The 26,837-nt window shown below is 46.0% G+C and overlaps 2 protein-coding genes across 5 annotated transcripts; one reads left to right on the top strand and one right to left on the bottom strand.

Moving 5' to 3' along the window:
- The first annotated feature begins 108 nt into the window (after window positions 1-108).
- Window positions 109-6,051, top strand: r3hcc1 (R3H domain and coiled-coil containing 1). Of its 4 annotated transcripts, XM_076014224.1 has the most exons (9): window positions 1,102-1,179; window positions 1,366-1,508; window positions 1,599-1,736; window positions 2,224-2,677; window positions 2,838-3,019; window positions 3,098-3,168; window positions 3,260-3,355; window positions 3,637-3,764; window positions 5,628-6,051. In XM_076014224.1, exons 1-8 carry the CDS (start codon window positions 1,117-1,119, stop codon window positions 3,744-3,746), a joined length of 1,257 nt encoding a protein of 418 aa, XP_075870339.1. In that variant the 5' UTR covers window positions 1,102-1,116; the 3' UTR covers window positions 3,747-3,764; window positions 5,628-6,051. The 4 variants fall into 4 exon arrangements, with proteins under 4 accessions (XP_075870341.1, XP_075870340.1, XP_075870339.1 ...); XM_076014226.1 differs by lacking the exons at window positions 1,102-1,179; window positions 5,628-6,051 and adding an exon at window positions 109-543 and having other exon boundaries at window positions 1,369-1,508; window positions 3,637-3,899; XM_076014225.1 differs by lacking the exons at window positions 1,102-1,179; window positions 5,628-6,051 and adding an exon at window positions 109-543 and having other exon boundaries at window positions 3,637-3,899.
- loxl2a (lysyl oxidase-like 2a) lies at window positions 4,449-26,001 on the bottom strand. Its single transcript, XM_076014222.1, has 14 exons — window positions 25,844-26,001; window positions 24,144-24,449; window positions 21,629-21,804; window positions 14,506-14,714; window positions 12,778-12,994; window positions 11,412-11,595; window positions 10,255-10,406; window positions 9,966-10,133; window positions 7,876-8,041; window positions 7,286-7,526; window positions 7,038-7,153; window positions 6,687-6,823; window positions 6,341-6,452; window positions 4,449-5,482 (listed from the first exon to the last, which is right to left on the bottom strand). Exons 2-14 carry the CDS (start codon window positions 24,424-24,426, stop codon window positions 5,412-5,414), a joined length of 2,232 nt encoding a protein of 743 aa, XP_075870337.1. The 5' UTR covers window positions 24,427-24,449; window positions 25,844-26,001; the 3' UTR covers window positions 4,449-5,411.
- Between the last annotated feature and the right edge of the window lie 836 nt (window positions 26,002-26,837).

Genomic DNA, 26,837 nt, shown 5'->3' with positions numbered 1-26,837 from the left:
ACCCTCTGAGCTATACACCACACTTGACATTGGAGGTCATGGCGTGGAAAAGTTTGGAAATTCCTCGTGTAATATATTGGAAAAAAGGTGCTTTTATTTCGAAGAAGCTTGAGCGGAAACTGTATAGTTTCCGGAAGCTACATACTGTAACGGCTAGCACAATCCGACTTTTTATTATGCGTTGTCGCCGTTGGTCTGCGCTATTGGGCCCAGAAAGTCGCTATAAAAGTAACAAACATTTTCTTCTGTAGTGACGACGATAACGCGTAAACTGCCAACAAGCATTGCTACAGCTAGGCTAATCGCTAACATCGGACAAGGCAGGGTTACCTTTACCCTCGCTGCTGCCTTCACTAGCGTTGCGCCAAAAGGGAGTGCCGTTTCGGCTAACAAACGAGAATTTGTTCATAACAAACAGGATTAGCGGTCACGGTATTTTTTATTTTATTTTATTTTTTAACAGCTCTTAGTTGATTACAAGCATTGTCATATCAGTTCTACTCGGCTGCGTCGCCTGTTCCGGCCGGCAGGGGGAGCTCCTCTGTAAGTGACACATTCGCCTCAGTTTGACCAAAATGTCTTTTGCACACCGTTCGTCTCGTACCGTCTGATTGCTATGTGGTCTAAGTGAAAGACAGACTGACGAATGCACTATATACTCTTGCGTGTTTGTTTTCCAAGAAGTAGGCTGACAGTAATTTAGATTATTAAAGGCTACTCAACATTATATCATAGAGAATCAAGCATACATGTACATGGGTCTCCCTACAGAGGCTGCAATCTAAATTAGCACTGTACATAGTTTTATAAATGTGCAACTATCTGATTGGTTAAAGCAGAACAAGAGGGTCCGTGTTTGAGATACGGTGTCCTCTGATTGGTTCTGCGTTGTTCCTTTTTGTAGATCTTCAGGTACAACATTCTAAAAGCAGGAAAGAGAGAAAGAAAAGATAGTAGTAGTAGTAGAAGAAGAAACATCCTGTCTTGCCCTTTATTTTTCAGTCTTATCGCTCCTCTTGGAATTGTCTGGCTGACTTAACTGCAACTTTAACAAGTTCATATTTGAGCCTTTAATTGTCTGATGCTCCAGGACGTACCTGCGCCTGTCCAAGGATCATGGTGTCTCTAGGTTGCCTTCAGACTTCCTGTTGTTGCCCTGCTGAGTGTGCTGCTCTGCAGGTGCAACTTTTAGGCCAACATACTTAAGCCTATGTGTGCTCATGCTTTGCTTTGTAATATGACGTGTATATATACAAAAGAATAAGTGTATAAATGCATGGCTTTGCTATATGACATTTATACGAATGCATTTCTTTTTTTATCTGACTTTTTCTGCCAACGTTACTGTCCGTGTTAACTTTGCAGCAGCAGAGGCAGCAGCAGCAGCACTTCCAATATCCCTCCTGCTCGATGGAATCAACCTGTTACCTGCCCAAGCATGAGTGTCAGTTCATGCACAGTGTCAGGGACGAGCTGGAGATTTACCAGACACAGACGGTTCTGACGAGGTGAGAATACAATTACTGGTTATGCGGTGTAAAAAAATATGCATTATACGTCAATTTCTGTTGTTGTTTATTTGTTTTTTGCATGGCCAGTGTGCTGGTGTTCCCGCCTCTGCCCAGCAGGCTGCGGTACCTGATCCATAATCACGTGGAGGAACTTCCAGACCTCTGCACCTTCTCTGTGGGGGAGAACACCTGTCGCAGGGTGGTGGTCTGTCACTCTGAGCTCAGGTGCGGAATAGATTTCACTCATGAACATAGTGCTGACGTTTTTAAGATTTTCAAGTTGAAACTCATAATGATGTCATATTATGAAGAGCTAATGGGACTGATTTTTTAACGTTAATCCACCATCCATCCACTCTACTTGCCAGTTTCCACTTTATTTGCGTTGACTTTATTCATGAAATTTCGACTTTATTCACAAAACTTTGTCTTTTTTTTAATGTCAACTTCATTCATGAAATTTTGACTTTATTCCCGAAATTTTGGCTTTTTTACGTCAACTTTAAAAAATTTTTTTTTTTTTAATGAAATTTCAACTTGAAATGAAATGAAAATCAAATGAAACCTTTAGATAAAAATCTCCTTCCTGTAATATATTTTTTTTAATCTTCTTTAGGCCCTAATCCTTTTTCGTACCCTACTCTCATGGATTTGTAGTATTAAAAAACCAGAAAGGGAATTCCTCTGTAAATTATTTGTCTTTTTTGTCTAGGGCTCATGTGGAGGAAGACAGTGATCCAGAGATTAACAGCAATGTGTGTGAGGAGCCCCAGAGAAGTAATGGCAGAAAGCAGAAGGCACATCCCAGGGCCAAATCTTCATCTCAACACAGAGCAGCCAAAAGGCCCGATAAGCCGCTCTACATGCCACGTGCAGCTCGGGAGAGACTCTCCTTACAGAACTTGCCGGAACCCTCAGTAGAAGCGGCCTCGCCTCCTCTTGCCTCAACTACCTCCAGTAAATCGGACTCTGAAAACACTAACTCCTTAACAGCCGTGGGACATGAACATCTTCCCACCGCCCCACATTCTTCACCGAGCTACGATACTGAGCAGCCTCTGCTTCCTGATGAGTCTCTGTCACCTTTTGCTGATCTGACTGTGCGGGAAGACGAGGAGGACCAGGAATTAATTTCGGAGACGCTAGACAGAGATGCAATGAATGAGGTAAAGAAATACTATCCATCAAATGTGCACAAATTGATTGTTATACTTTATGGTTAAACACATTTTATTCCTCTCGGCTGTGTTTTGGTCTCGTATTTGAATTTTCTTTTTTTTTTTTTTTTTTACGTTTTCCACATTTCTTTTGTGTCCGTGCTGTCAGATCAAGGCCCACTTGAAGGAGCCAGGGAACATCTCCATTGAGCACGCCCAAAACGACTACGCTTTGTACGAGAGCCTCTACATCAACTTCAATCCGGAAGAGTTTGGCCATGTAATTGAGATCTACGACTTCCCGGCCATCTTTAAGACGGACGACCTGCTGGATGCATTTGCTGAACACAGGTGAATCCACGCAGCCTTTTCACAGTGGATTTTTACTATACTGACGACAAGCCATTTCAACTTGTAATCGGTTTCTAGCAACGGTGGAATGAAGATCAAGTGGGTGGACAACACACATGCCTTGGGGGTTTTCGCCAGTGAGTCTGCAGGTATGTGCTGTTTGGTTTTTTTGTTAGTTTACTGGGAGACTGCTGTACAAGATAAGTGGTTGTAATTAAAAATGCGTCATATTCTCCACAGCTGTCCAAGCCCTTTCTGTCTGCCATCCAATGCTAAAGACACGAGAGCTGCCAAAAGGAAGCAAGAAGGCCAAAGCCAAGGCCATGAGATCAGCTGGTAGGTGAATCACAAAGCTCATCTAAAGCATGTGTCTGCTTACCTTTTAAGATACGAGTCTTCTAGCTTTTCACATTTGCACGCGTGAATGAGTTGTACTTCCCAGAGGCCTTAGAATCAGTCCAGTAAATAGTCTGAGTTGGCGTGCTCTGGATCCAAACGTAACACCTGGGGGGCAACTTCAGCATCATGTACACTATATATCAATGTAAAGTAGTGTCTGAATATAATGTCTGAAATCTCTTGGAGTGGTTGATCGACGGCCCTCTTTGTTTTCTCAGAGTTTATCCAGCCAGTGAAGGAGCGTCCCAGGACAGATTGTGCTGTCGCTCAGAGGATGGTGACCCGGGCTCTGGGGATGCAGAGACGAGGCAAAGTGCAGCGATACTAATGCGAAACGCTAACCCTGGTAAACAGACGTATAGCAAACAACATGGTCGACACAGTGATGTTGGCTCTCATGAAATTGTTGAAAAGCTTTTAATGTGTGTTGTTGTTGAAAGGATTAAAAAAAAAAAAAAAAAATCTTAGTTGTATGAACCTATGAACTTAACCCCAAATTCAGCTGATTTCCTTTCAGTACACTTTAAGGTGAAGTATACGGATAAGCATGGTTGCCACAATAGAAATAAAAAACAAACAGGGCTCAGTATCACGGCATAACGTGAAACTATCACGTTATTTATGTGAACGTTTCTCGTTTTTCCGTGATGGTCTCCCTTTTTTTTTTTTACGTGATATTGTTCGTATTGAAACGTGGCACTTTTCTTCTTTTTTTCGTGATAGTTTCACGTTACGTGATACTGAGCCCTGGGTTTTTTTTTCTAGTGTGGCAGCAATGCGCTTCCGTAGAAATAGTCTTGAATCCCACCACGGGAAAAAAAAAACGAGTCCAGTTGTAATGGTGGAGTCGAACACTAGAGGGCAGACACAGAGCGCGTCTGAAAACCACGTGCAACTTAAATAACAGGAAAATTTAGAGCCACGTGGATATGAATTGCTGTTGTTGAGCGCAGTGATGTTATGTCACATTAAATGTGCGTGTTTTGTCTCTTCCTCAGTGATAATGCTACAAAACACAGAACAGCGGCTCTCTGCTTTGACAGTTTTTATTTTTTTAAAATGCAATGCTTTTCAACATCAGCCCATGCATACAAACTGAACACAGTCAGCCAGATAGCAACAAGTACCCTTTGGAAAACAAAAGGATCCTTCAATTTGTTACACTTAAAAAAAAAACAAAAAAACGAATGTACAAAAACGACAATGAGGCATTTTCACATACATGTGTGCCGTGTACAGTACAGCCACACTGTTATTTTACTCCCTGACGGTAACGGTATCATAAAATTCAGACGTTAGGAAAGGAGTTCAGGGGAAGCACAGATCACAAACATGAAAAAAAAAATGTGCATCCCACATTGCAACCAGGAAAGGAAAATAATAAATAATACATTTTATAAGGTGAGCTCAAGTATTTGAAGTTTCAGAAACAGGACTGTCCAACTCAATGTAGTTCTGACATTTCTTGATGGAACCTGGGGCGGAGGGTGAATAAATAAATCTACTTTTGTTGCTCCATATGACGGCTGTCATTTATAGAAACTTGGTATTCAACACACTATACTATTTGTGTTGTTCTGAGGCCTTTGAATATCAAATGCTGTGAAGTAAATGCCACAAAGTCACGCGGTTCCCCAAGTTTAACGATTCTTGGGAGAAACCCAGTGTGCAAGATTCAATTTTTAGCACCATATTTTCCAGTAGACTGTTTTCTTCCATACCAACGAAAGCTGTTCTTGACGATCCTATACTATGATTTATGTTGTGAGTGTTAAACATTAACAAAGAGTACACGTCTTTGCTCGTAAATGAATAAATTACTGTGCTGTAAACCGACCCTCACTAAGATGTGAGTGTGTGGGGTTTCTTTTTCTATTAAATTACTGTCCAACTCAGATCCCGACATTCTCAGCTCCCCATTTAGTGGTTGTTGAGTATTTAAATACAAATCCGGCCAATGTCCATCTGTCAGTCTGAAGTGTCCACCTCTGGTCTACCTGTGTGAGAGCTGGTTGGTCAGCAGGCCGGGGAACGTTTCCTCTGTCTCTGAGCTCCTCGAGCCACCTGTGAAGACCACATTCAACACAACAGCTGAGAACTGACAAACCAACGAGATGTTCAAGGCCAATGACATCCCGATACGCCATGTGAGCATTGCATTTTCTAGTTCTAGTTCACTATGTTCCTATTGTTGCTTCATTTTCCACAGGAGACTCCAGCAGAGACTTGACTGCCTCCAGCTCTGAGGTGCAACCGCAGTCCAGCAACTGATGGATTCAGCAGGTTTTTAAAGGGACATTTTAGTATTTTTGAAGTGAAGGGTTGCATAGCTTCCTGATAGCAAGTGTATTCGCTAGAGCAGATGTATATGGGAGGGAGACAGAACCCAGACGCTCTGTATGGAATCTGCAGGTTGCAGCAGATGTGTGTAACAGGTCCATGTTATTTAAGAGGTTTTCAACACGCTCCATTCGCCTCATTGCAGAAGAAAAACATTCAGTAGAACTAAAGCTATTGATAAGCACCCTGATACAATCCTAGTTTGTATAAAAATGATCAAATAATAACTGTTGCCAGTGACAGAAACATTCATCCCGCTGAGCTGCGAAGCAAATATACCTGCACCAACATGTCAATGTAAGTAGTTCTGACAGAATGTGATATGATCTCAAAATAACCAATAAACTAAATAACACATTTTTGTATCATATAGAGTATGTTTTTTTTAGTGTGTGTGTGTGTGTGTGTCGCTCTCCTCCGTAATTGATAAGCCACAATTTTCTGATTTTGCATGAACCCCCCCCTCCCCAAATTTTTTTTCTCTAATTTCAACATTTGTGTTTTGAAAAATGTCCAATGTTCCATCTAAGGGGTCCATTTCTGCAAACTGGATCCAACAGACATTAAAAGTGTTCTTCTCACCTATGAGACAGTTGTACGTCCACATGCGTTGTCCGTCGTAGCGGGAGCGGCACTTCATGATGTTGTTGGTGTAATCTGACTCTGCAACCTCGTAGTTGGGGTTGATCACCACCTGTGAGGGGGGAAAGGGACGCGGCGTGAGGAGACTGGGGGCATTGATTATAACACATGATGAGGGCTGTCTCAGGTCACCACAACAGATTATTCAGCGGAAGGCAGATTGAGGTCAAAGGTTAATGCTGAAAGTGATCAAGGAGGAGGGTGATGTCACTAGGAATCAAGCCGGCGCAGAAATGGAGAAATGAGGAGAAAACAAACCAAACTTTTCCAGATGGAATCGTCTTACCTGGAAGATGTAGTCGCCCGGCTTCAGGTCCGTGATGTCGATCCACTGGCAGTCGATGTCGTGTCTGTAGGTGTCCGAGCAGCCGACTGAAATGCCCTGCGAGCCAAAGTTTGCACAAGCGTACCGCTTCTGGATCCCTGTCAACATACAGCGACGAGCCGGTCAATCATCGGCACCTGATTCTGAACAGTGAAACTCGAAGCAACTGAGCAAGCGTAGACTTTTTCTTGTTTGGTTTTTTTTACACGACGAGTTGCTGCTTATGCACAGAAATTGTAGTAAAACCACAATTCATTTTTGTAACTCTCCATAAGAGCAGGTTGGACATAAAAAAAGAAAAGCCATAATTACCTTCCTCGCAGTGAGTGTCCTCCAGACAAAAGCTGGCTTTGTGTCCCTCCGCTACTTTGGTACCGTTCAGACTGAGCAGGTCGTAGTGGGTGAAAACCTCCATGCTGTGGTAATGTCTGGAATGGGCGAAGGGCACGGTTGGAAAACATCCTATATATAAACCGACATGAAGCAACTGCAGAACAGCAAACAAGCACCCGGTCAGAAGAATTGTCCTCTGAGTCTGCGGCCTCGCTGTGACCCCTCACCTGTGGCACTCGTGCCAGACCCAGGAGTGGTGCGCCGCTCGCGGCCGGAAGTCCGTCTGGCCGTTGTTGTGGATCTGCGAGGAGAAGCGCAGGAGGCGGCGGTAGGAGCTGGGGTCGGCGTTGTCGGCGCTGCTGGACAGACAGCGCTCCTCCTGGGCGCACTGCAGCACGTACATGGGCCGGTCCTCAAGGTAGGTGGTCTGCTCCACCACCTGGGCATCCAGCACCAGGTCTGGGGCCGCTGGGGGGGTGGGGAGAGAAGAGGCCATATCGCGTTTTAAAACAAAATCAATCAAAGCTGATTTCTCAAAAGTATTTACACAGAGTTCACCTGTTTCATTATGTTTTAAAGGTCCAGTGTGTAACATGTGGACTGATTTCTGATTCTTTTATTGGTAATAGCTTGACATACTGCCCATGAATACATTAATACAAGTGTACACTCACAGTACGATAAAAGTCATTTGGTTTTCCAACCCTTAGAACAGTTCTCATGTACACTACCGGTCAAATACAGTATAAGAATATGTATAATCTGTAGGAGTAACAGGAGCTATCGATGGCCCATCATTAGAAAAAAGTCCTCTTACTCTGGGTGCATGAGACCCCCGCGGCAAAGCGCCCGCCCCCTTTAGGGCAGTCGATGAATTTGCCATGGTGCAAACACTGGTCCAGAGTGAGCTCGGTCCCTGAACATCTCACGCCGCTCATCACCACTGCATCAGCGGAGGGATCGCCTGGCCAGTAGTGAGTTTCCTAGTGGGGAGAGAAAGAGCAAAAGAACATAAAATAGATGAGTGAGCTTCTGGCTCATTGAAGACTCAGGAAGGTAGTTTGGTTTTGCTCGGGCAATAAATCTAAAAAGCCTAAAGTCTCTTAAATCTGAGTGATGAAGATGGTGTTGAAAGAGGTTTGTGTGGAAACATCTTAATTATCTTCAACTCCACGTGTCACGTCAGCCCTGATGTACTAAAGGGAAAAAAAATATCAATCTAAGACATTAGACACACACACACAGGGAGTGTGTCGGCCCTGACTCACTCTTACTAAACCATCTCTCAGAGCACCAGGACGCGACCCTTCAACTCCTTCGAGACAAAAATCGGTTGCTCTCCAGTTTTCCATCATCCTCCGGCAGAGCGGAGGCTCCGTGGGAAAGAGGCTGAGCTCAGCGACGGCTGTGGGAGTTCTCGCAGACGTGCAGCTGTGTGGCTGGAGATGCGTGTCATGTCTTCCATCTGGCATAGGGGGGCTTCCCTGCTCAAGTGTTTAAAAGTCAGACGGGGGAACTGTCTCCTGGTGGACCGAGCTGCGCTGTGATCACAAAGAGGAGACCTGTCTGGAACGTGCCATTAAATACGTTTATGTAATGTAAAATGAATACGTTGGAGCGAGGGGCACGTCCCATCACGACGCCTCAACAATCCAAGCCGACGCTTTGTTCCTCCAAGAGGATCTGCTAAAGAACTGCGCTGACTCTGAGGTGCGTTTGAGTCAAGCTGTGACCTGAAACACCCACCAGGACGACTGAGTATTTGTTTGTTGCTCTATTAGGAATCCAACGGAACCACATTCAGCCCGGGCGGACTTGAGAGAGATAACAGCCTCCGACAGCCTGCACATCACCACGCGTCTGCATGACTCACGCATACTTTCCAGGCCTGTGTCATCTCAAACCGCAGAGACGGCGGCAAATAGGAAGACGCAGGCAGGCGTTTCCGACTTTACCAACCTACTGTCCTGAAGGCATAGAGGTAAAAAAAAAAAAAGAGACTGGCGTCACCGTCAAACAGCTGGAGGTAAACGTAAGCGGGACGGAGCTGAAGGCAGCAAGGATGTTGCGAGTTGAAAATTCCACCCAACTTCAAACGGGAACGCTTCCCCATAACCCCCACTGGGAGAGTTTACCATCCCCGACCTACTCTCTGCATAAACCCTGCTCCCAAGACGGTGACACGCATTTGTTCGTGCCCTCCAGGATCAGTAAACTTGTTACAAGTTGATGGCATCCACAGCCACCGTGTTTGCCGTAGCAACCGCACCACAACTGGCTGCAAGCTCTCAACCGCTTCATGTCACGCACTCAAACCAGAGAACACTACCGTCAATCTTTACCGTATAGCGTATATGTATTAGTACACTGGTAATGCTACTTGAACTACACGAGCAGTCAAAAGTTTGGACTCTCCCTATGAATGTAATGTCTTGTCTTCCATTCTCATGACTACTGACATTGCAGTTTCTCACTGAAGGAATCAAAACTACATATGAACCCCAGTGGAATTATGGAGGAAACAATGAAAGTGTAAAATAACTCCAACGCGCTATATGTTTAAATTCTTCAAAATAGCCACCTTTCATAAAAAGCATTTCGTTTTTTAGTTATTTAACGTGTTTTTCTTTGCTGCATAATTACTTGATCATATATTTGATGTCTTCAGCATCTATCTGCAGTGTAGAAAGTTGCAAGGATAAAAAAAAAAACTGGTAGTGACTGGTAGTGTACATCAAGCGACTATCTTTTTGTGTTTGCATTTCTAGTAGGTCGCCTGCTTTGTGCTTTTATTTTGAAATGTCACTACAGTCCTGCCACAAAGAAAAAAAAAAACATTTCCTGGGAGGGTTTGGTTGAGTCGCGGTTCCGATTCCCAAGAATCCCTGTTGTGTTCGGGCTCCTTACCTGGAAAGCGTGATTGGCAAAGCCCAGCCCCAGCTGTCTGCAGACCACCATGGCCTCCATGGTCCCCCAGCTCTGGCTGCACACAGTGCCCCAGACCAGAGAGCCGTTCCTCTCTGCCAGCACCTCCACGCGGCCTTCATAAGGGTTACGGCCGCCGTTTAACCGCAGCTGAGGGCAGAACGGGGTATAAAATTACAAAACTGGGTAAAAGAAAGAAACAAACCAAACACGATGTGACCCTCAGGCCGATTACAGACGGTGTTGTGTAAATCCACGAAGGGGAACTCACTCTTTTGTTGAAGCCCATGGCGGGAACGTTGCACCTGACGGCTGCGTCTTCTTCGTGGCTGCAGCCCAGAGCGTCGCGGTTGAAGTAGCACTCGGTCAGAGACTTCTCGAAGCCGGAGCACTGCACCTCGTTCATGTGGACCGGCCCGATTCCTGGAGACGCGACAGGCAGAACATCAACATTGGAACGCAAGAAATAATTTTTTTTTTTACTATCGTTCCACTCTTTAAAAAATCACTCCGATGTTGAATTGTCGTCATCGGCTGAAAGCAGAAGGGCTGTGGGCCATGTGTGGCGCTGGACCCAGGAATGCAGCTCTTTGGATTACTCAATGCTTTTTTGGCTCGCTGCCACCCAGCTCCTTTTGATAACAGCAGCTGCATTTTCAACGCTTACATGTGAGTTGTCCCTGTTTATAATGTAGCCGTGTCAAATCCAGATGAGCCACTCTACGCTGGTAGAAAAACATATAAGATTCCATCTCCGCTCTGCCTTTTCAGTCATCTGTGACCAAAACTGTGAGCGTTGAAACTGAAGACCGAAACATCCAGGCAGGCAGATTGACAACCCAGAGGAACAACCCTGCTCAATGCAATCAAGTCATTTTCCACATCGGACGTCAATGACTTCAGAAAAAATAAAAGCTGCCACTTGACATCTGTTTGTTGTGCCTTAGTTGGACTCAGCAGTCGGCTCTTGGAGGAAATAACCCCAAATAACCTTTTGCACTCTCTCCAACCATAAATTCCACCTCTGAAAGCCATTAAAAGCCCCCCTTCTTCCCGGAACATTGTGTGCAGGCTCGATGTTTTGCTGTAGAACTAAGGCAGTGTGAGTGCGAGTCCCTGATCCAAAGCACATATGATTCTCCTGACGCTGTGGCGTGTTAGATTTCGCAGAATCAGAATCCGGGCCGAGGCGTAAACACTAATGTGCTTCTGCATACATTCCCCGGTGCACCGATGTGCTGACTTCAGGTCTGCGCCGACTGAGGTGAGACGATACCAGGCCAAAGACCATATGGATGTTTTCACAGCTTGGAATATTTGACATTGAAAAGGTTGTGCTCGGTCTGGTGTCGACTGGGGAGTTCTGTGAATGTGACGTGTCATCGCAGCTGAACATCCCCCTGCACGCAGGTGGGAGTGGAGTCGCACCTTGGCCCAGTCTGCCGCTGGTCAAGGCCTCCTTGGCGCTGCCGAAGCCGAGCTCTCGGCACACCACGGAGGCGGCGCGGATGTCCCAGCTGTCGTCGCACACCGTCCCCCACTCGCCGTTCTTCAACACCTCCACTCGGCCCTCGCCGATCATCGCTCCGCCTCGGAGACGCACCAGGGGTTGCTGGAAAAGACAATCCAGGGCGCACAACTTAAAATTCAATCCTTTCCAGGTCTACATTTTCCCTAAAACGCTGCGTAGTATTTAAAAATATGAAATGTATTCAATATTTGTGATTTACTCATTATTTTTTTGAAGTCTAACATTAATGTGGCATGTAAAACAAATTATTGTTGATCGTTTTGGCTGTTACAGTTTTGTGTTAGGTGAAGTTTATTCTTTATTTGTAAAATAATGTAAAAAAAAAAAAAAAAAAGTAAAATGAAGGGAAATATGTCACTTTGGCAACAGAACAAAAGAAATTGCACGCAGGAAAATGATAATCTCATTATACACATCACAGATGTTAACAGATGTTTAGTATTTAGCCGATGAAATGTTTCCAGATGCAAGAAACATCAAACACTAAATTATAGTTATATTATCTGCTAAAGTTGACTAGTTTGTAAAAAGAAAACTTATTAGCACAAATTTGACCTTCGTAATTCACGTATATATATGGGACTTCTGTTAAAATGTCAGATGTCAGTGTAGATTTGTTTTACAACTAAAATCAAAAAGACAAAAGCAAACAACGTGTTGACGAGCGACGTCCGTCTGCATTTCCACAGAAGCATCAGTCAATTTTAAAACGTGATGTAAAAGAATTCTGAGAAACAAAAAAAAAAAAACTTCGCAGGAAAAAACTTTCACAAACATCTGCAGGGATTTCTGACTAATATTATCCATATGGTGCTATAAAAAAAAAAATCTGCGCGAGTTGTCAAGGAGTTTGTTGATATTATTTCAATTTAATGTTTTTCTCCAAAACAGGAAGTTCCAGTCCTCCACATGGGATTAATCTCAACTGCTCTGAGAGAATCTGTTAAATCCGTAGCAGATATTGACCACGGCTGCTCGGCTCCAGAGTCCTGTTATGTTTTCATAACAGGACTCTGGACTATGGCATAGATTTGATTTGATTTTAATTTCTATATTTCCATCCAGTCTACAGGAAAGGGATGCAGACTTACGGGTGAAATCTGTGTTTGTCCGTTCTAAAACTGTCACCCAGAAGAATCACCGTCCCTCTACCAACTCTACCAGCAGCAGCAGCAGCAGCAGCAGCAACAGCAGCATCCTCAGGAAGTCATGGACTGAATACAAAGTCACTGCAGTCTGGGGCTGAGCGTGACGTCGACGTACCTCCACCCTGTAGGCCTTCATGTAGCCGATGCTGACGCTGGGGGCGAAGACCCGGCCGGGGATGCAGCTGACCACCACTGGCATGCCCTGCTCGCAGGTGCGGTTGCCCTTCTGCTCGATCTCTCGGCCCAGCTTGCAGTCGGAGACGTCGGCCTCGTTGCCGGTGCAGTTGACGGAGAAGCCCCAGTAGTTCTTCTTGCGGCGCTTGGACAGCAACCTGGAGGGAAGAAAGATCAACATCTGCTTACCGCAAAGCTTTCTGTTGGCCTGCTTAATGAGAAGGCTGCTCATCGGCTCATCAATACAGGATGACTTCCTAACTTATAATCATCCACTACTGCGCGTACACCAGGGGCGGCGTTGTTTATGGAGGGTTGGAGTTTTAACGATTGAGCGTGCGGTATTTCACAACACCGGTGGTGTGAAGAACAATGGGTGAGTTGTTGAGCACCTCGGCATGCAGTCGTGACCCTTGTCTTGAAAAGAGGTCATCAAGTGAGGTTCACTGAGGAGGCCAACATCACTGGGGCTCCAAGTCCCAGTGTTGCTTCTCACAACTTACAGAAATACTGCAAACATGGTGCCGCTCCAAGTTTGCTTGTTTGTTTGTTTGTTTGTTTGTTGTGTTGGGATGTTTGGTGGATAGAGCTGTCGTGCATCTCTCTCCAGTTTGGAGACGGATCCAAGGCGACCTTTCACCTCCATAAAACCCTGAACCACATGGGATCACAGCAGCTCCAGCGTGATGATCAACAACTGGATGAGTTTCTTTGATGGGCGTCACTGTTCCAGCGCTGCCATGTGTGGGACGAGCAGATGAGATCATACCTTTGATTGAAGCTCTTTATTCTGAGACACTGAAGGAATTAAAATGTGGTTTCTTGGTGTGTTTCAGGTCTGACTGAGCTGACTGGACGTTCTAGAAGTTCTAAGAGCCTTTTGAAAGATAATGACCAACTCTGACTAAATGGACATAATGAATAAACTAGGGACAACTGAGCCCATTTGTTTGGATGCTGCTAAAAACCCAGCCCACGTTTCTATGGTAGACACACAAATTTCAGACCTAAATTTATATGTGATATTTTAGAAAATCTTCCTGTATTTAATGGGAGATTTGCTCATGTGATTCATTCATTTTCAGCAAAATACTTGTTTTGGTTTGAACTTCATTTTTCCCTTTGAACAGATAAAAAAAAAAAAGAGATAAATAAATAAAAACAACATATTCTGGGACAACGTCGGCTTTGTCTGGCGCAACTTGAAAATGACATTTCATGGTTAAGCCTGTCGGCACACGTGCGCAGAGGGAAACAATTAGGCAAAGCCAAAACAGCCAAAGTTTCCCAGCATTCCGCTGTTTTCCACAAGGCCCATCCTTCATCCTCTCAAACTTCCTCCTGAAGTGTTTGGCTTCTGGTCAACAAGTCTGTGCAATCTCAGTCGGGATGGGCGTTTGAGTAATGAAACAGTGTACACAAACACGGTTGTGTAACTTTCCCAGACATCTGTTTGAAATGGCTAAACTTCCTTAATGAGCTGAGAATAAAACTTGGTCGGTGAAAATAAAATTGTTTGATACAAAAGCGTGACCCTACAATCTTCCCTCAGTAATTAGCTATAATTTCCACCGCCTTCGGTGCATGTGGGAAGCTGCAGGTCCATTACAAGCAAAAGCGGTCCGATCACTCTTACTTAAAAGTTCATTTCGTCGGCACCGTCACTCACTTGTAGGGTTTGAGATTCACGCGTTTCTCCCCGGGGAAGCCGTACATGCCACAGACGACCCTGGTGTTCATCTCCGTCCAGCCCTCGTTACAGATCTGTCTCCACTTGCCTCCGTCTTTCACCTCCAGAAAGCCGTCGGTGATTGGAATCCTTTTCCTGTGAGAGTACGTGGCTCTGATCCTCACATCTTCCACCTGCACCGTCAGGCCCTGGAGAACAGCAGAGGGGTGGTTTTCATCGAGGAATTTTTTTTATAGTGCAGAGAATCAATAAAGTTTCACCCTAGAAAGTGATTTTTGAAAAGTTTGTGTTTGGACACTATTGATAGGATACGTCATGATTACCATTATTATTATTAATTTATTTTTTAACCATGAATGAATTAGTAAAATAAAAGCCACATAATAACCATATTTACTGATGAATCAGTAAAGTGCTGTGATTCTCCAATAATGACTTCAACTTCTCCTGAGAAGTGCTTCTACATTTTTGTTGTTTTCATATAAAATGCAGAATATAATAGGTTTGTATGGTTTCAAGGCTACATACAATTGAAAACCCCTTTTGAAAACAAACTTTAACAAGAAAAAAAGAATATGTTACAGTGTAAGCTCTTAGGAATTGCAGATTTGGCACATTTTGTTTCGCAAGAACAAGTCAAGTTGAAAAATCTAGAGATTGTTTAAACTTGTTAACGTGTCAAAGCGAGGCCTTCGGGAGGTTGCATGGATGCCAGGAATTTTTTCTTCCATTACTGTAGCAACTCCAGAGTCAAGCACCGTGATGAGCTGGAGCCTGCAGGAAGCAGCAACACCAGCAACATCAAAAGGAAACCTTTCGGGCGGTTTGAGAGAGAGATGAATTGATTTGGAATAAAGAGTAAACCACAGTTTTTCCATATGGTTTGATCTCATACACTGTGAAATCACTGTCATTATGACCCAGAGTGAAGCACGAAGAGGAAAACTTGAGTCTTTTCCCGATGGCGAAGCTGGTTTTTACCAGGCACTGGGGGATTTCTTAAAGAATTGTTGACAAATACAAAATTCGCAAAAAGGGTGTGGTTAAACAAAAAGGCATTACCAATGAAATAACTTTTTACAAATTAAGATTTGAATAAAAAGGCTGCCGAGTCCTTTGGTGGCAGCGCGTGGTCCTCTGGGAGGGGTGCTAACTCTGGAAGGTCAGAAACCACAGTTTGCGTAACGTGTCCTAAAGACCCCTAAAACAGGAAGGAATGGTAACCTTTGACCTTCTGGTCTCTCTTTTGAAAAACCTCATCAGTGGCGGCCTTTCAGCGGCGGCCTTTCAGTTCACTACCGCGTGGCAAAGGCCGATTCGAGCCATTTTCCAACAGTCAGCCCATTTTACTCTGCACACGTGCAAAAAAAAAAAAGGATCCGGGCATTTTTCCCAGATATTAAACGTTCGCCCACAGGGTGGTTTTCCTGGGATGCCGTCAGCCTCAGGGAATGTTCAAGGTTTTCTCCCAACACTCAGCGCTAAAGCGTGCCTGCAGGAGGGGCCGTGACTAAGTCGGACTGTTCCTGCGGTGACCCCGGTCCCCCCACTGACTGCAGCGGTTGGGGCCAGTGAAAACCACTCTTTCATGGAGACATTCCTGCCGGCCACGGCATGATAGAGGTTTTTTTTTCCGTCAGCGCAGGGTGGAAAGGTGCGAATACGGGGATCGTGCTCAAGGGAGCGTCGGGAGTTATGTTTCGTTCACAATGAGGAAGAGCGCCAACTATCAACATATTTCTTCCAAAAATAAAGCCGACAGGTGGCAAAAACAAACTCATGAATAGCTGAAGCCATCCAACTGGAAGTGGACGCAGCTCAACGGAAGACGTGAGGAATCAAAGTGGTGCCAGGTGTGATGAGGAAACACGGCAGACAGGGGCGGAGGGTGAGAGGTGAGCATGAATCGGGCCACTGAGACGGCCCTGAACGGTTGTTGCCTTTGGCACGGACGCAGGAAACTGGAGGTCTGGGCCTGTGAAGCTCAAGAGAACCCGGGCCGATACCCACAGATGGGATCAGTCCTGGTGGGTCCCCCCTGCTTCCCGGCCACCACCAGACCAGACATAAACTCAGCATAATCCTGTTTGGACCAGGTCCAGATTTACACATTGGTCACATTTACAGCAGCTATCTTAGGTGGGGTGAGGGTGCGGGGGTGTTAATGTATGTATAATGTAGCGCATAAGGCACTGAGTGGTGATATTATAGCTGTAAAATCAGAATTCTGAAGTTAAAACAATCACAGGTGAGAATTCTGCATTTGTTTTGTTCAATTGAAGCAAGAAAATGTTTCACTGTGGTCTTCTCATCCGTATCAGTAATTACGCAACCCAAGCGGCTGCTGAATAAGGGACTCATTATTCCCAGGCTGATGAAGAGCTGCGCGATAATTAGACGCTACAATAAAACAATGCCGCATTCCCGCTTTTTGATGTGGCTCTTAAAAATATCTGAATGGATCATCGGGCGCCGTGTCTCCCGAAGTCTGAGTTTGGCCGGCCAGACTTTACAGAAGTCAAACCTTGAAATATTCTTAGCCTTGTTTACCGTCGGCGAGGAACAAACCCGCCCTGCGCACTTTATTTAGGGCTGATTCATTACTGTCCTGCCAAGTGATTGTTGGCCATTACGGAGCTATTTCCGCTCGCTGGGGAAGCAGACTTGTTTTTCTGACAGGAACCCCCCCCCCACCCGCCTGCTCTGCAGTGAGATGTGTGAACATGAGACTCTGGTCTAGCCAGGATCTGACTAATGCTTCCACTACTGTGCATTTTTCCGCTTTATTCGCCCCCCGGCAAGCGTGCGCGCACGTTTGTCCGCACGTGCTGCCAGGCAGCCGCCCGCTGGCCCCCGAACGCGCCGCCTCTGCCCCACCTTACAAAACACGACGGCAGGAGCGGATGATAATCACGCCACAGTTTGGGATGAAAGGCAGGGAGAACAGCGAGGCTCTTTGAAATGACTTTCACATCTGCCCCGCCTCACGTTCTGCCTGACTGGCCTCCAGTCTTACCTGACTGGCTGCCTCGGCCTGAGGAAGAGAGTGTGTGTGTGTGTGTGTGTGTGTGTGTGTGTGTATATGTCTGTGTGTGCATGTGTGTGTGTGTGCGTGCGTGACTTTGCATCTGGAAAATCTATTAGCGCACAGAGTGCTGCTGCCATAGCAACCAGCTTCATAACTTGGCCGCTTCACCGTATATATTTTTCAAATAAATGTTTATTGTGGCAATGCTTACACAGTCACGGGGATATGAAACCACCTCCCTCAACCCTCGACTTATTAATTATATGTAACTGTAGACACGAGGGAGAGAGGGGTCCGCTCGGAAAGAGTTTCTACAGTTGAACTGTATAGAAACACGGCTTTCGTGATTTAAACCAAGCCGACGTAGCGGCTTGTGTAAGAAAGAAGGACCAGATGGGGCGGAGCGTCGGAAAAAAACCCTGACTGACACTGAAATGGTTTGGCATATTCTTAATGAGTGCCAGGGAAACTGGCACTGGCAGTTTTTAAAACTTTGATGTTTGGGAGACCTGCTTAAAAGAGACGAGGTTGGTTAAAATATCTCACAGGTAGAGAGAACTGGTAGGAAAGCCACCAAGAAAAGCAGAGAGCACATTCATACAGACAGTCTGAGGGCTCATATTGGCATCAGAAAGGCTGTACACACACACACACAAAAAAAAACATGACTACACACTGAACTTGAGTTTGTTAGATGAGGACCAAATTACAAAACATTCCTCCCAAATGTTCCTCATCAACTCAAAAGTTCCACAAGCCAGGAAAAGCTAAGGCGACAACTACCTTTTAATTCAGTGCCAGCACAAATGAAGCATGTGGAGAGCTAACATGGGTTGCAGCAGTTTCTTATCCGGCCCATCTATCTGCGAGCGGGGCCTGATTTCAGTCGGCTGACGCTCGTCAGACCTGTTCTCCCCTCGATCACTGTCCTCCTCGAGAGCCTCTCACATACGTTGCGTTGGAAAGGAATCCGGCTTTGTCTCGGGTTTCAATTTGTTGTATGGCGGAGCGTGCGGGGAAGAAAAATTCCTGAGAGCAGACGCCAGCGCGTCCCACGGAACGGCCAAACCTTTGCCCCATTTGGAAGCGCGACGGTTCGCCGGCTTCTGAACTGCTACGGTCTGCTGTGACAACTGGCTTCTGGACTCTCTGTGTAACTGTTGTGTAAGTGTTTGTGAATCGAAGCCAGCGGCTGTGTTACTCTTTCAGTTGTTACTCTTCTATAGTTGTGCAGTATGGTAAAGATGGATATATACTCCTAATAGTCATGCATGTTTGAGGAAGGAGGAGAAAGAGGTGATGAGAGATAATGGTGGATTTGTTTTCTGTCTTGGCAGAGAAGGTGGGATGGTAGATAGAGGTTGGGCTCCAAAACCACTTCCAGAGAATTATTATTTATTTTTTTTTAAATCAAAACTGTGTATTGACTTGATGTCATTTAAAATTCGAATGCCTTAATTATAGGTCTGCCTAATGGACCACATGCCTCGGATTCTGGCTGCTGAGAGTGGAAGCTGCTGTTTTCATTAATGACAGACTGATGTTATCGGGAGACTGTTATTTGTGGTCAGGCCAGGTCTTGCCAGTTCAAGCTGCTGTGATTGGATCATCACATATTCCCACACACTGTGAGGCTCTCTGGTGAACTCCTCACAAAACACAATATGGGTAGATCATGAAAAACAACTTTGCAGTCTGTGTATTTCCGCTAAATAGAGGAGTGAAGAAAATATTTCTGGATGGAATTGTCTTACATTAGTGAGAATGGGCAAGAGACATTTTGTAGTTTGTTTGTCTGGGTAAGGGTTGGCTCATTAATAATCAATTCATTGGTTCAATGGGCAATTTCAATTGGTTCAATTTACAGCCAGTTTTTTTTTGTGGTTTTTCCAACTGGAGTCCCTCTAAAGAATCTCCGGGGCAACTGAGTGGGTCGCCCAAAGACCAAAAGGTTGGTGGTTCCAATCCCGCTCCATCCGGGTCTATCGTTGTGTCCTTGAGCAAGACACTTAACCCACATTGCCTTGTACAAATGTGACTGGATGTTGGTTGGTGGGTGGGAGGGGCCGCTTGGTGCAGATTGGCTGGCAGGCTTCCATCAGTTTGCCCCACGGCGGCTGTGGCTACGCATGGCGCTTAGCACTAGTGTGAATGTGGTGTGAACGAATAATGGGTTCAATCACAATCTTTCGCACAACGACGCCTCTCACGATGCCAGCTTCCACTGGCGCCGCGGCAACGTGAACAGACAAACCTCTGGCAGTGGGCACAAGACCGTGCGGTAGAAACCACATGGCTCTGAGTTGTTCAGGACGTATCACCTCGCAGATCATCGACACCCAACGGCCTCTTTTTTTTTTAGCCGCGACTGTTTGGGTCCCGACTCCGACCAAACAGAATGTTACTTCATGCTGTGAATGCACAGTTTGAGGGAACAGTGACGCCCCCCCCCCAACCGCCGGCTGACGTCAGTCCAGGAATAGTTAAAGAGGTGTAGCTGCACCTTCTTGCCATTCGTCCACCGCTGGCCACTTGAAAGGCTACAGTCACACTGGGGGAAATGTTTACAGGGTCGGGGGGGGGACTGGACTATATTTAACACCTCCACAGACCCCTAAAGGACATGAGGCAAACAAGGCACTAAGAGGGAGCTGTTTAAGTATACATGTCTTCTGAAATTTTGGAAGGGAAATTGGGTTCAGCAGTTCATGAACAAGAGCCCTGCTGTGATCTATTTGTCCGTTCCCATGACTTCACGTCGGAGACACACGGCTGATACCCGATGGCCTTAACTCCTCCGACTCTGACTCATTCATGAGCAAACTAGACAATCTGGAATGAATGCAGTCGTCAGGTGTTGATAGGTTACCACAACTGCTGCTTCTCCTATGACTCTGGTTTTCACAAGAAAAGACATTATAACTTTTTCCCGTTAATCTGTTGCTTCCCAGTGTCGTTCTCCAGTTTCCCTACTCCCCTGTCAATGTCCTCAGTCCTGCACCAAGTCAACATCTGGTACAGAGGGCGATCGTTTTTTTGTCTTTTAACAAGAAAAGATGATCTGCCCTCCACTCTCTGAGTCATTTCTGAAAAATCCCATGGCTGCAGGGGAGCAGAGGGCCAGCGTGGGCTGAGAGACTCTCTGGTAAAGTTATTAAGGGAAGTGGCGGGTCGACCATCCACATTAGACCCAGACTTTTAACCCTCATCTTATTTTTCTTGCCCCCACGGCTACAGGTGGTTACTTAACTAGTAAGCAATCATACACATTATCACCAAGGCAAGCAAGATTTTTGCCACGCAAAATAGATCCGACGCGTACACTGGGAGCTATATTTTGAGGCTACGTTTTTGAAAACACAAACCTATTTTAGCCGTCGCTTTTGTGTTTTAGCGGCGAGCTAGCAGCTGTGAGTGACACCCACGCTGCGGTATACTGACAAAACGCTTTACAGAAATATTGTACAGCTACATATTGCAGGAGCTTTCACTCATCTGACCTGTTGCGCAACTCAACGTTTCAACCTCATTGGGCCAGACACTCCCTGAGGGTCACGCCAATGTCATCCATCAACCCATATGATTGATACCACCCTCACATAGTCCTGACATGTCTTTCGGTAAAAGCAAAGGGCTTAGAGAATGTTTGCCTTGCTCAGGTTTTGCCGTTTTTAAGGGATTTTGAAGGGGTTTTGAAATACAGTCATCTTTGACATGTCGGCAGAAGTTCTTTGTAAAATCATAAGGACAAATGACAGTAATCCACCGCTGGGGTCAAGAGATACAACTCTCACTCTCAGCCGTTGCCTCTTCTGGATCACTTCAGCGAGCCAGGCAGTCTTTAGTACTTGCAGCTGCTTTGATCCATTTTTTTTTTGTCTTTCATTCCTCCTTTAACGGGTATCGGCATCTGTTCGGGTTTACGCGTGCGAGCTGGAAGCACGTTTGGAGGTTGTTAGTGTGTGATGGAGCGTTCCCACATGGTGTTTACACACGTGCACTTTAGGCGTGGACGATGTTTGCAGGGCGCGTGCCGGCTTAATTGTGAAGCGTGACGCTCCGCTGGGTTCCTACCTCTCCGCTGCTGGCCAGGTTTTGGATGAACTTGAAGCCCGGGATTCGCCTCTGCGTGCACGCCACGCCGACGTCTTCTGAGTGCTTGCAGTCCGAGACGCCAAAGCCATTGGACTGACACTCTGCCAGGCTCTTCTCGCCGCCGTTGCAGTGCACGTTGTCGAGCCAAATATGGCCTGGAATGGAGAGCAGCACACGGATATTTATTGTGAGGCATAGACAGGTTCTGATTGAACAGCCGCTGGTAGGACATTAGTTACAGAAGAGCGCAGCCACTCTGTGGTTTCATTTACTTTACCTGAGCTTTTATTTATAGAGGTGATCTAATTGGAAAAATGAGTCATAACTTTTTCTGATTCACTCAAACAACTTATGATACTCACAGCAAATCCGGCATTTATGTCATACAGGAAGAAATCCTAGAACAAACAACTGCATGATTCCAATTCGTGGGTCGGCCTCACACACATGGATGGTGCCATAGTTTTCCCATGTATGGAACCAAACCCCACCGGAGACATTTGCTCAGTAAGGGTTTAATCTACGAGTAAACACACTGGAAGATTTGTTATGAGACCGCGGCTTCGCAGCTGAAGGCATGCGTCTCAACCTTTTCAACCCCACGAGACTTTTCAAGCCGAGTTACGTCACAAAGACTTGCACACCTACTCACACGCACACGTGTTTGTTTTTTCACCGCAACCTGCCGCATCCTTTCGGGACAAAACGTGTCTGGTAAATTCCATCCTCATGTGGATTATTTGCTGCACAGCCGGCTACTCTGACTCATCACGGGGGGGAAACCACACAGCTACGGTCACGGAAACCTGCAGCAGGGTGCCGATCACACAGCAGGGACAGTCTGGACATGTTCGCTCAAGAATGCCCCCCCACCCAGATCGTGCCAAAAAAAAAAAAGGGACCGCGCGGCACGGCGCGTCGTCACGAGGCCACCACCCGCAGAGATCTGCTGATTCCTTATGGAAACGCTTTAGTAGTTTGCCTGAGGTGAGCATTGCCAGCGGGGATAAATCTAGATTGGCGCACTAAAGATTTGCTGGCCTTATGGGAAGTTAATTTGGCGAGCAGGAGCAGGCGTTTTGGCACCCGGAGCCCTGAAGGTTTCTTACAGTTGCATTTTAATGACACTTTAAGTCAACCACAAAACGAAAACGCAAATCGAAATAAAAAAAATTGGACGGTTTGTCTCAGATAGATTGTGCTCAGTTTATAGGACCATTCCTGCTTCGGGGCATCACGTGTACTGGACTTGTTCTTTCACATTTTGCACATTTTTATTGCAAGCATTGACTGGCAATGAGGTATCTGAGTGTCTGGTTTACAAGATCTGGCAAAATGAACAACCTGCGCTCAAAGGGGTTGTCCTCAAACACGTTGTGTTCCTCTGCTTGTAATTAAAATCATTTAATCATTGCACAGTCCTTTAAATTTCATTATGGAAAATGGAAAATGCAACGTTAGCTCTGAGCACGTCTGCATTAGGTCACATGGATAAGTCTTTGCCTGAGATACTCTCTTTTAAGCCTCCAAGCCCAAATTAAACATCTGTTTGCCAGAAAAAGACAGTTGAGGTTTCTTTAATGGCGGATAGAAAAAGCCTTGCTGCACACATTTAATGTAATGCTAGGCCTTTAGCGACTCGTATAATAAACACTGCAACTACCAGACAAGAAAAGTGAGTGACGCAACTGTCTTTGAGGACTTTTTTCTTTTTTTAAACACGGTGGCTGTGCGCCTCCAAATGCAAACTATCAAGCCACCACACACCACTAACAAGTGAGATACATTGAAGAAAAGTCTTGACTGCAGCGCTGGCTAATGTCAACCCAAGCTGCTTGTTAATTGCTTCTAAGTAGCCAGTGCTTCAACACTACATGAGTACTGGGAACGTGAACCTTGAAATTATCATAATCACTGCTGTGATTTGGGGGGTAGAAAGTATCTAAGATGCTTCCGAGACGGCTGTTACGGAACGCGGCTGTGTCAGTGGGAAAACATCCGCCTTTAACGGGGGAAACTGAGCTAATTAGCAGCTACTTACTTACCACCAGCAGCCAGACTCTCAAGAGTCATTTTTTTACGGGGGCGGACGAATTCATACATGTCAAGAGTAAGAGTAAGAGGAGATGAGATGACGCGCGTCTCTGTGCCTGATTCTGCTCACGCAGTATTTCCACCAGCCACTCCCACTCCGTGTTCGCGCGTGATTAGAGCGTCTCGCATCTCCTCTAATGAGGAAACCAGCGGCAGACGCGGAGCAGTCGGACAAAAGGGAGAGCGGGGGACATATGTATCTCATTTAAAGTTTCCACTGAACATATAAAACTGCATAGTGGCATCTGCTGCTTTTGAATGTATGTGGTTGCTGAAATTAACACCTCATAACAATTTAACAGATCCCACACAGCTCACCAACTGGACTGTGAAATCGGTTTTCAAGGATTTCGATCGGGGAAAAACTACCCTCAATTTAATTTCACAAGACTTTTCTTACCTTCTCCTCTGCCGTACTTGGCCGAGGGTGACCAGGACTCGGCGTCCAGGAAGCCGAGCTGTCTGCAGACCACTTGGGCAGCCGAGATGGAGAAGTCATCATCGCAAACGGTCCCCCACTCTCCATTGTAAAACACTTCCACCCTGCCCTCGTAGTGTTTCCTCTTCTCGCCGGCTAGACGTAGCTGGATGGCAGGCGCGCCAGACTCTGACTGGGCAGTGCACAGCACCCACGTGCACAGGAAGAGTGGCAAGAGGGCGAGGATGGAACCCGACTGCAGCATGATGCAGGAGAGGGGGAAAAGATCTGTGGCGGGACATAAGAAGATGATGAGACAAAAGATTAAGCATGTAATTAAGTAAATTGGTGGCTTAATGCCATAATGGTGGGAATATGTGTTAGCCAATATGAAAGGGAAATGTGTGAACTCCAGATTTCTGTGTGAACTCAGTCAATGTCACAGAGAGCAGGACTGGCGTCTGTCTTCAGGAGGCCTTAATGGGAAGCAAATGTGAGTTCCAGGCCGGAGGGTGCTTCCCCCACTCATTTATCTGTAACACTGAGCCTGGGGGCAGCGCAAACCAGCTTTAGAGGGAAAGTTGATTTCACCTCCGTATTTCACAGCGCACCATGAACATGTCAGCAGTCTATAGGCCCTGGGGGACAAGGCTGAGGCAGTAAAGGAAGACAGTGAAAGTAGGGGGGACCTCTGCGGGGCGTAAGGGGAGGGGAAGGGAGCTTTCCGAGTTGACGTCATAGTAACCGAGCAAACAAACTTCAGAGAACACAGGCTTAAAAAACACACATGTCCTGCACAACTAATAAATTGTCAGGCTGAACAAGTTTGGCTGTCCTCAAAGTAAAACATCTGCTCGGACTTCCTGTGAACAAAGGAGTGAGTTTAACAATTAACAAACACCGAAACCACCTTTGGTGCGAGAGCTTCAGGCGTCTCATTCACTTTGGAGGGACAGAATCAACTATGCCCAACTTTTTCTTCAGTCTATTAGAATCCGTGAAGCAAGCGTGTTCGCATGAGCAAACACAGTAGTGCTTCTTTTTTGGCAGAGCGTGCTGAACATACTGGACACATCTGCAGAGACACACCCACTCCCTATAGAGAAGCGTGTGCAGTGAGGGTCACATTGGATGAGGCTCAAAAACCAAACTCTGGCTTTCATCAGCTTGCCAAGGGGGAACTCGGCAATGCAGAAAAACCCAATAAAGTCAGATAATATGTTCAAACTGATTGCCAGTGACAGTGTGTGATGAAGGCAAGTGAAAAACAAACCATGCAATAAATTTATGGCTTCATATTTAGGAGGCAAAGCAATTCTAAAACACACAAATCAACCATCAGAGGCCACTTGAAGACTTTGTCAGCACACATTCCCCCAACAGTTTCACATTAAGGAGAAGGATATTTCAGGAGTCAAGGGGAAAATGTCCAGAATAGTTACTTCAGAATATATGTTTTCACATAAAAGCGAAAGTTAGGAACACTGGGGAGGATAAACAGCTTGTGACAAAAAACCAACATACACTAAATATCAAACACAAATGAAACTAAGTCGCTGCTGATGATATAAGATAAGATATAAGAAATATTAAGTTGTCTGAGTTTAAGGGGGGGAAAAAAAACTTTGTTAAACCCGGCGAAGGCGCGGTTTAAAGCCGGGAGGTAAAAGGTGAGAACTTACATCAACAGGCGAAGACCACGCAGCAAAAAAAAAAAGCCTTCCGGGACGAAGACTCGAAGACTCCCGGAGATGATGGGAAGGATGAGACGGAGGAGCTGCGGCTCTTTGTCCCTTAAAAAGCCCCCCTGTCCGGTTCCCCTGCACCCCTCACAGCTGGCCACACGCTGCCGCCCCACTCCTCGCCAGCCCAGGCAGCCAATGAGAATGCGTCTCAGCATCCAGCGTCCCGCCCACTTGTTGGCCGGTCTCCACGGTTACAAAAGCACAGCGGCGCTGGCGTCGAGCCAGTACGTAATGGAACTTCAAATTTAGGCTCTATAATTTGTGTAACATACACACAGCCGCTCGCAGCTGCATTTAGTTTGTTTAGCATTCTATAAGTGTAACGTTTAAATACCGGAAAGTTGCGCCTCGAAGGGCTATGAAGGAGACGATATGGCAATTGCACAAGCAAACATCACTTACATTCAATGATCGATTCCGCTCAGCTTTTAGTTGTTGGCAAACGGAATAGAATAGGAATATTTCATGGCAAACTTTCAACATGTGTTTTTCAAAAGTCCTCTCTGGTGCCCATCTCAGTTCATCTAGTTTGGCAATAAAGTTCGGACCTGTTGAATCGTGCGTTCACCATCCGTTATCGTTTCAACGATTAGCATTAGCATTACCATAGCGCCGTTGGTATGAATGCAGCCATAACGATGGCCCACTTAGCAATTTGACAGTCGGCTCCTGAGCTGTCACCACGAGCTCACACTGCGCTGCTCTCGTGACTCGCCCCGTGCTCGAGGCGGCACTGTGGAGTGTGAAGACGACACCGTGTGGTGGAAAGTGGCTGCGAGGGGAGACCCTGGTGTGTCGTGACTGCGTGGAAAACTGGCCAGGGCACACGTGCACAGAGGTCTACGTGCGTGGCAGAACGTCGAATCGTCGCGGGGTCAGCGCCCCGCCCCTCCCCGCCCCCACTCTCACTCCCATGCCATCTGTTGCTAAT

Source organism: Nelusetta ayraudi, unplaced genomic scaffold (assembly GCF_046127955.1).
Source record: "Nelusetta ayraudi isolate G7.1 ecotype Tasmania unplaced genomic scaffold, CSIRO-AGI_Nayr_v1 ptg000168l, whole genome shotgun sequence".
In the NCBI taxonomy this organism is placed as follows: domain Eukaryota; kingdom Metazoa; phylum Chordata; class Actinopteri; order Tetraodontiformes; family Monacanthidae; genus Nelusetta; species Nelusetta ayraudi.
Note: the sequence above shows the minus strand (reverse complement) of the source record. Positions and strands in the feature narration are given on the sequence as shown.

Excerpts from the sequence above, each read along its gene's own strand:
- r3hcc1 (XM_076014224.1), top strand. The coding sequence starts at position 1,117 with ATGGTGTCTCTAGGTTGCCTTCAGACTTCCTGTTGTTGCCCTGCTGAG. Across the intron at positions 1,180-1,365 it reads CTGAGTGTGCTGCTCTGCAG|CAGCAGAGGCAGCAGCAGCA; the intron begins GTGCAACTTTTA and ends TTAACTTTGCAG. Across the intron at positions 3,356-3,636 it reads CAAGGCCATGAGATCAGCTG|AGTTTATCCAGCCAGTGAAG; the intron begins GTAGGTGAATCA and ends TTGTTTTCTCAG.
- loxl2a (XM_076014222.1), bottom strand. The coding sequence starts at position 24,426 with ATGCTGCAGTCGGGTTCCATCCTCGCCCTCTTGCCACTCTTCCTGTGC. Across the intron at positions 11,596-12,777 it reads TGAAGGCCTACAGGGTGGAG|CAACCCCTGGTGCGTCTCCG; the intron begins GTACGTCGACGT and ends TGTCTTTTCCAG. Across the intron at positions 6,453-6,686 it reads CGGGCGACTACATCTTCCAG|GTGGTGATCAACCCCAACTA; the intron begins GTAAGACGATTC and ends CCCCCCTCACAG.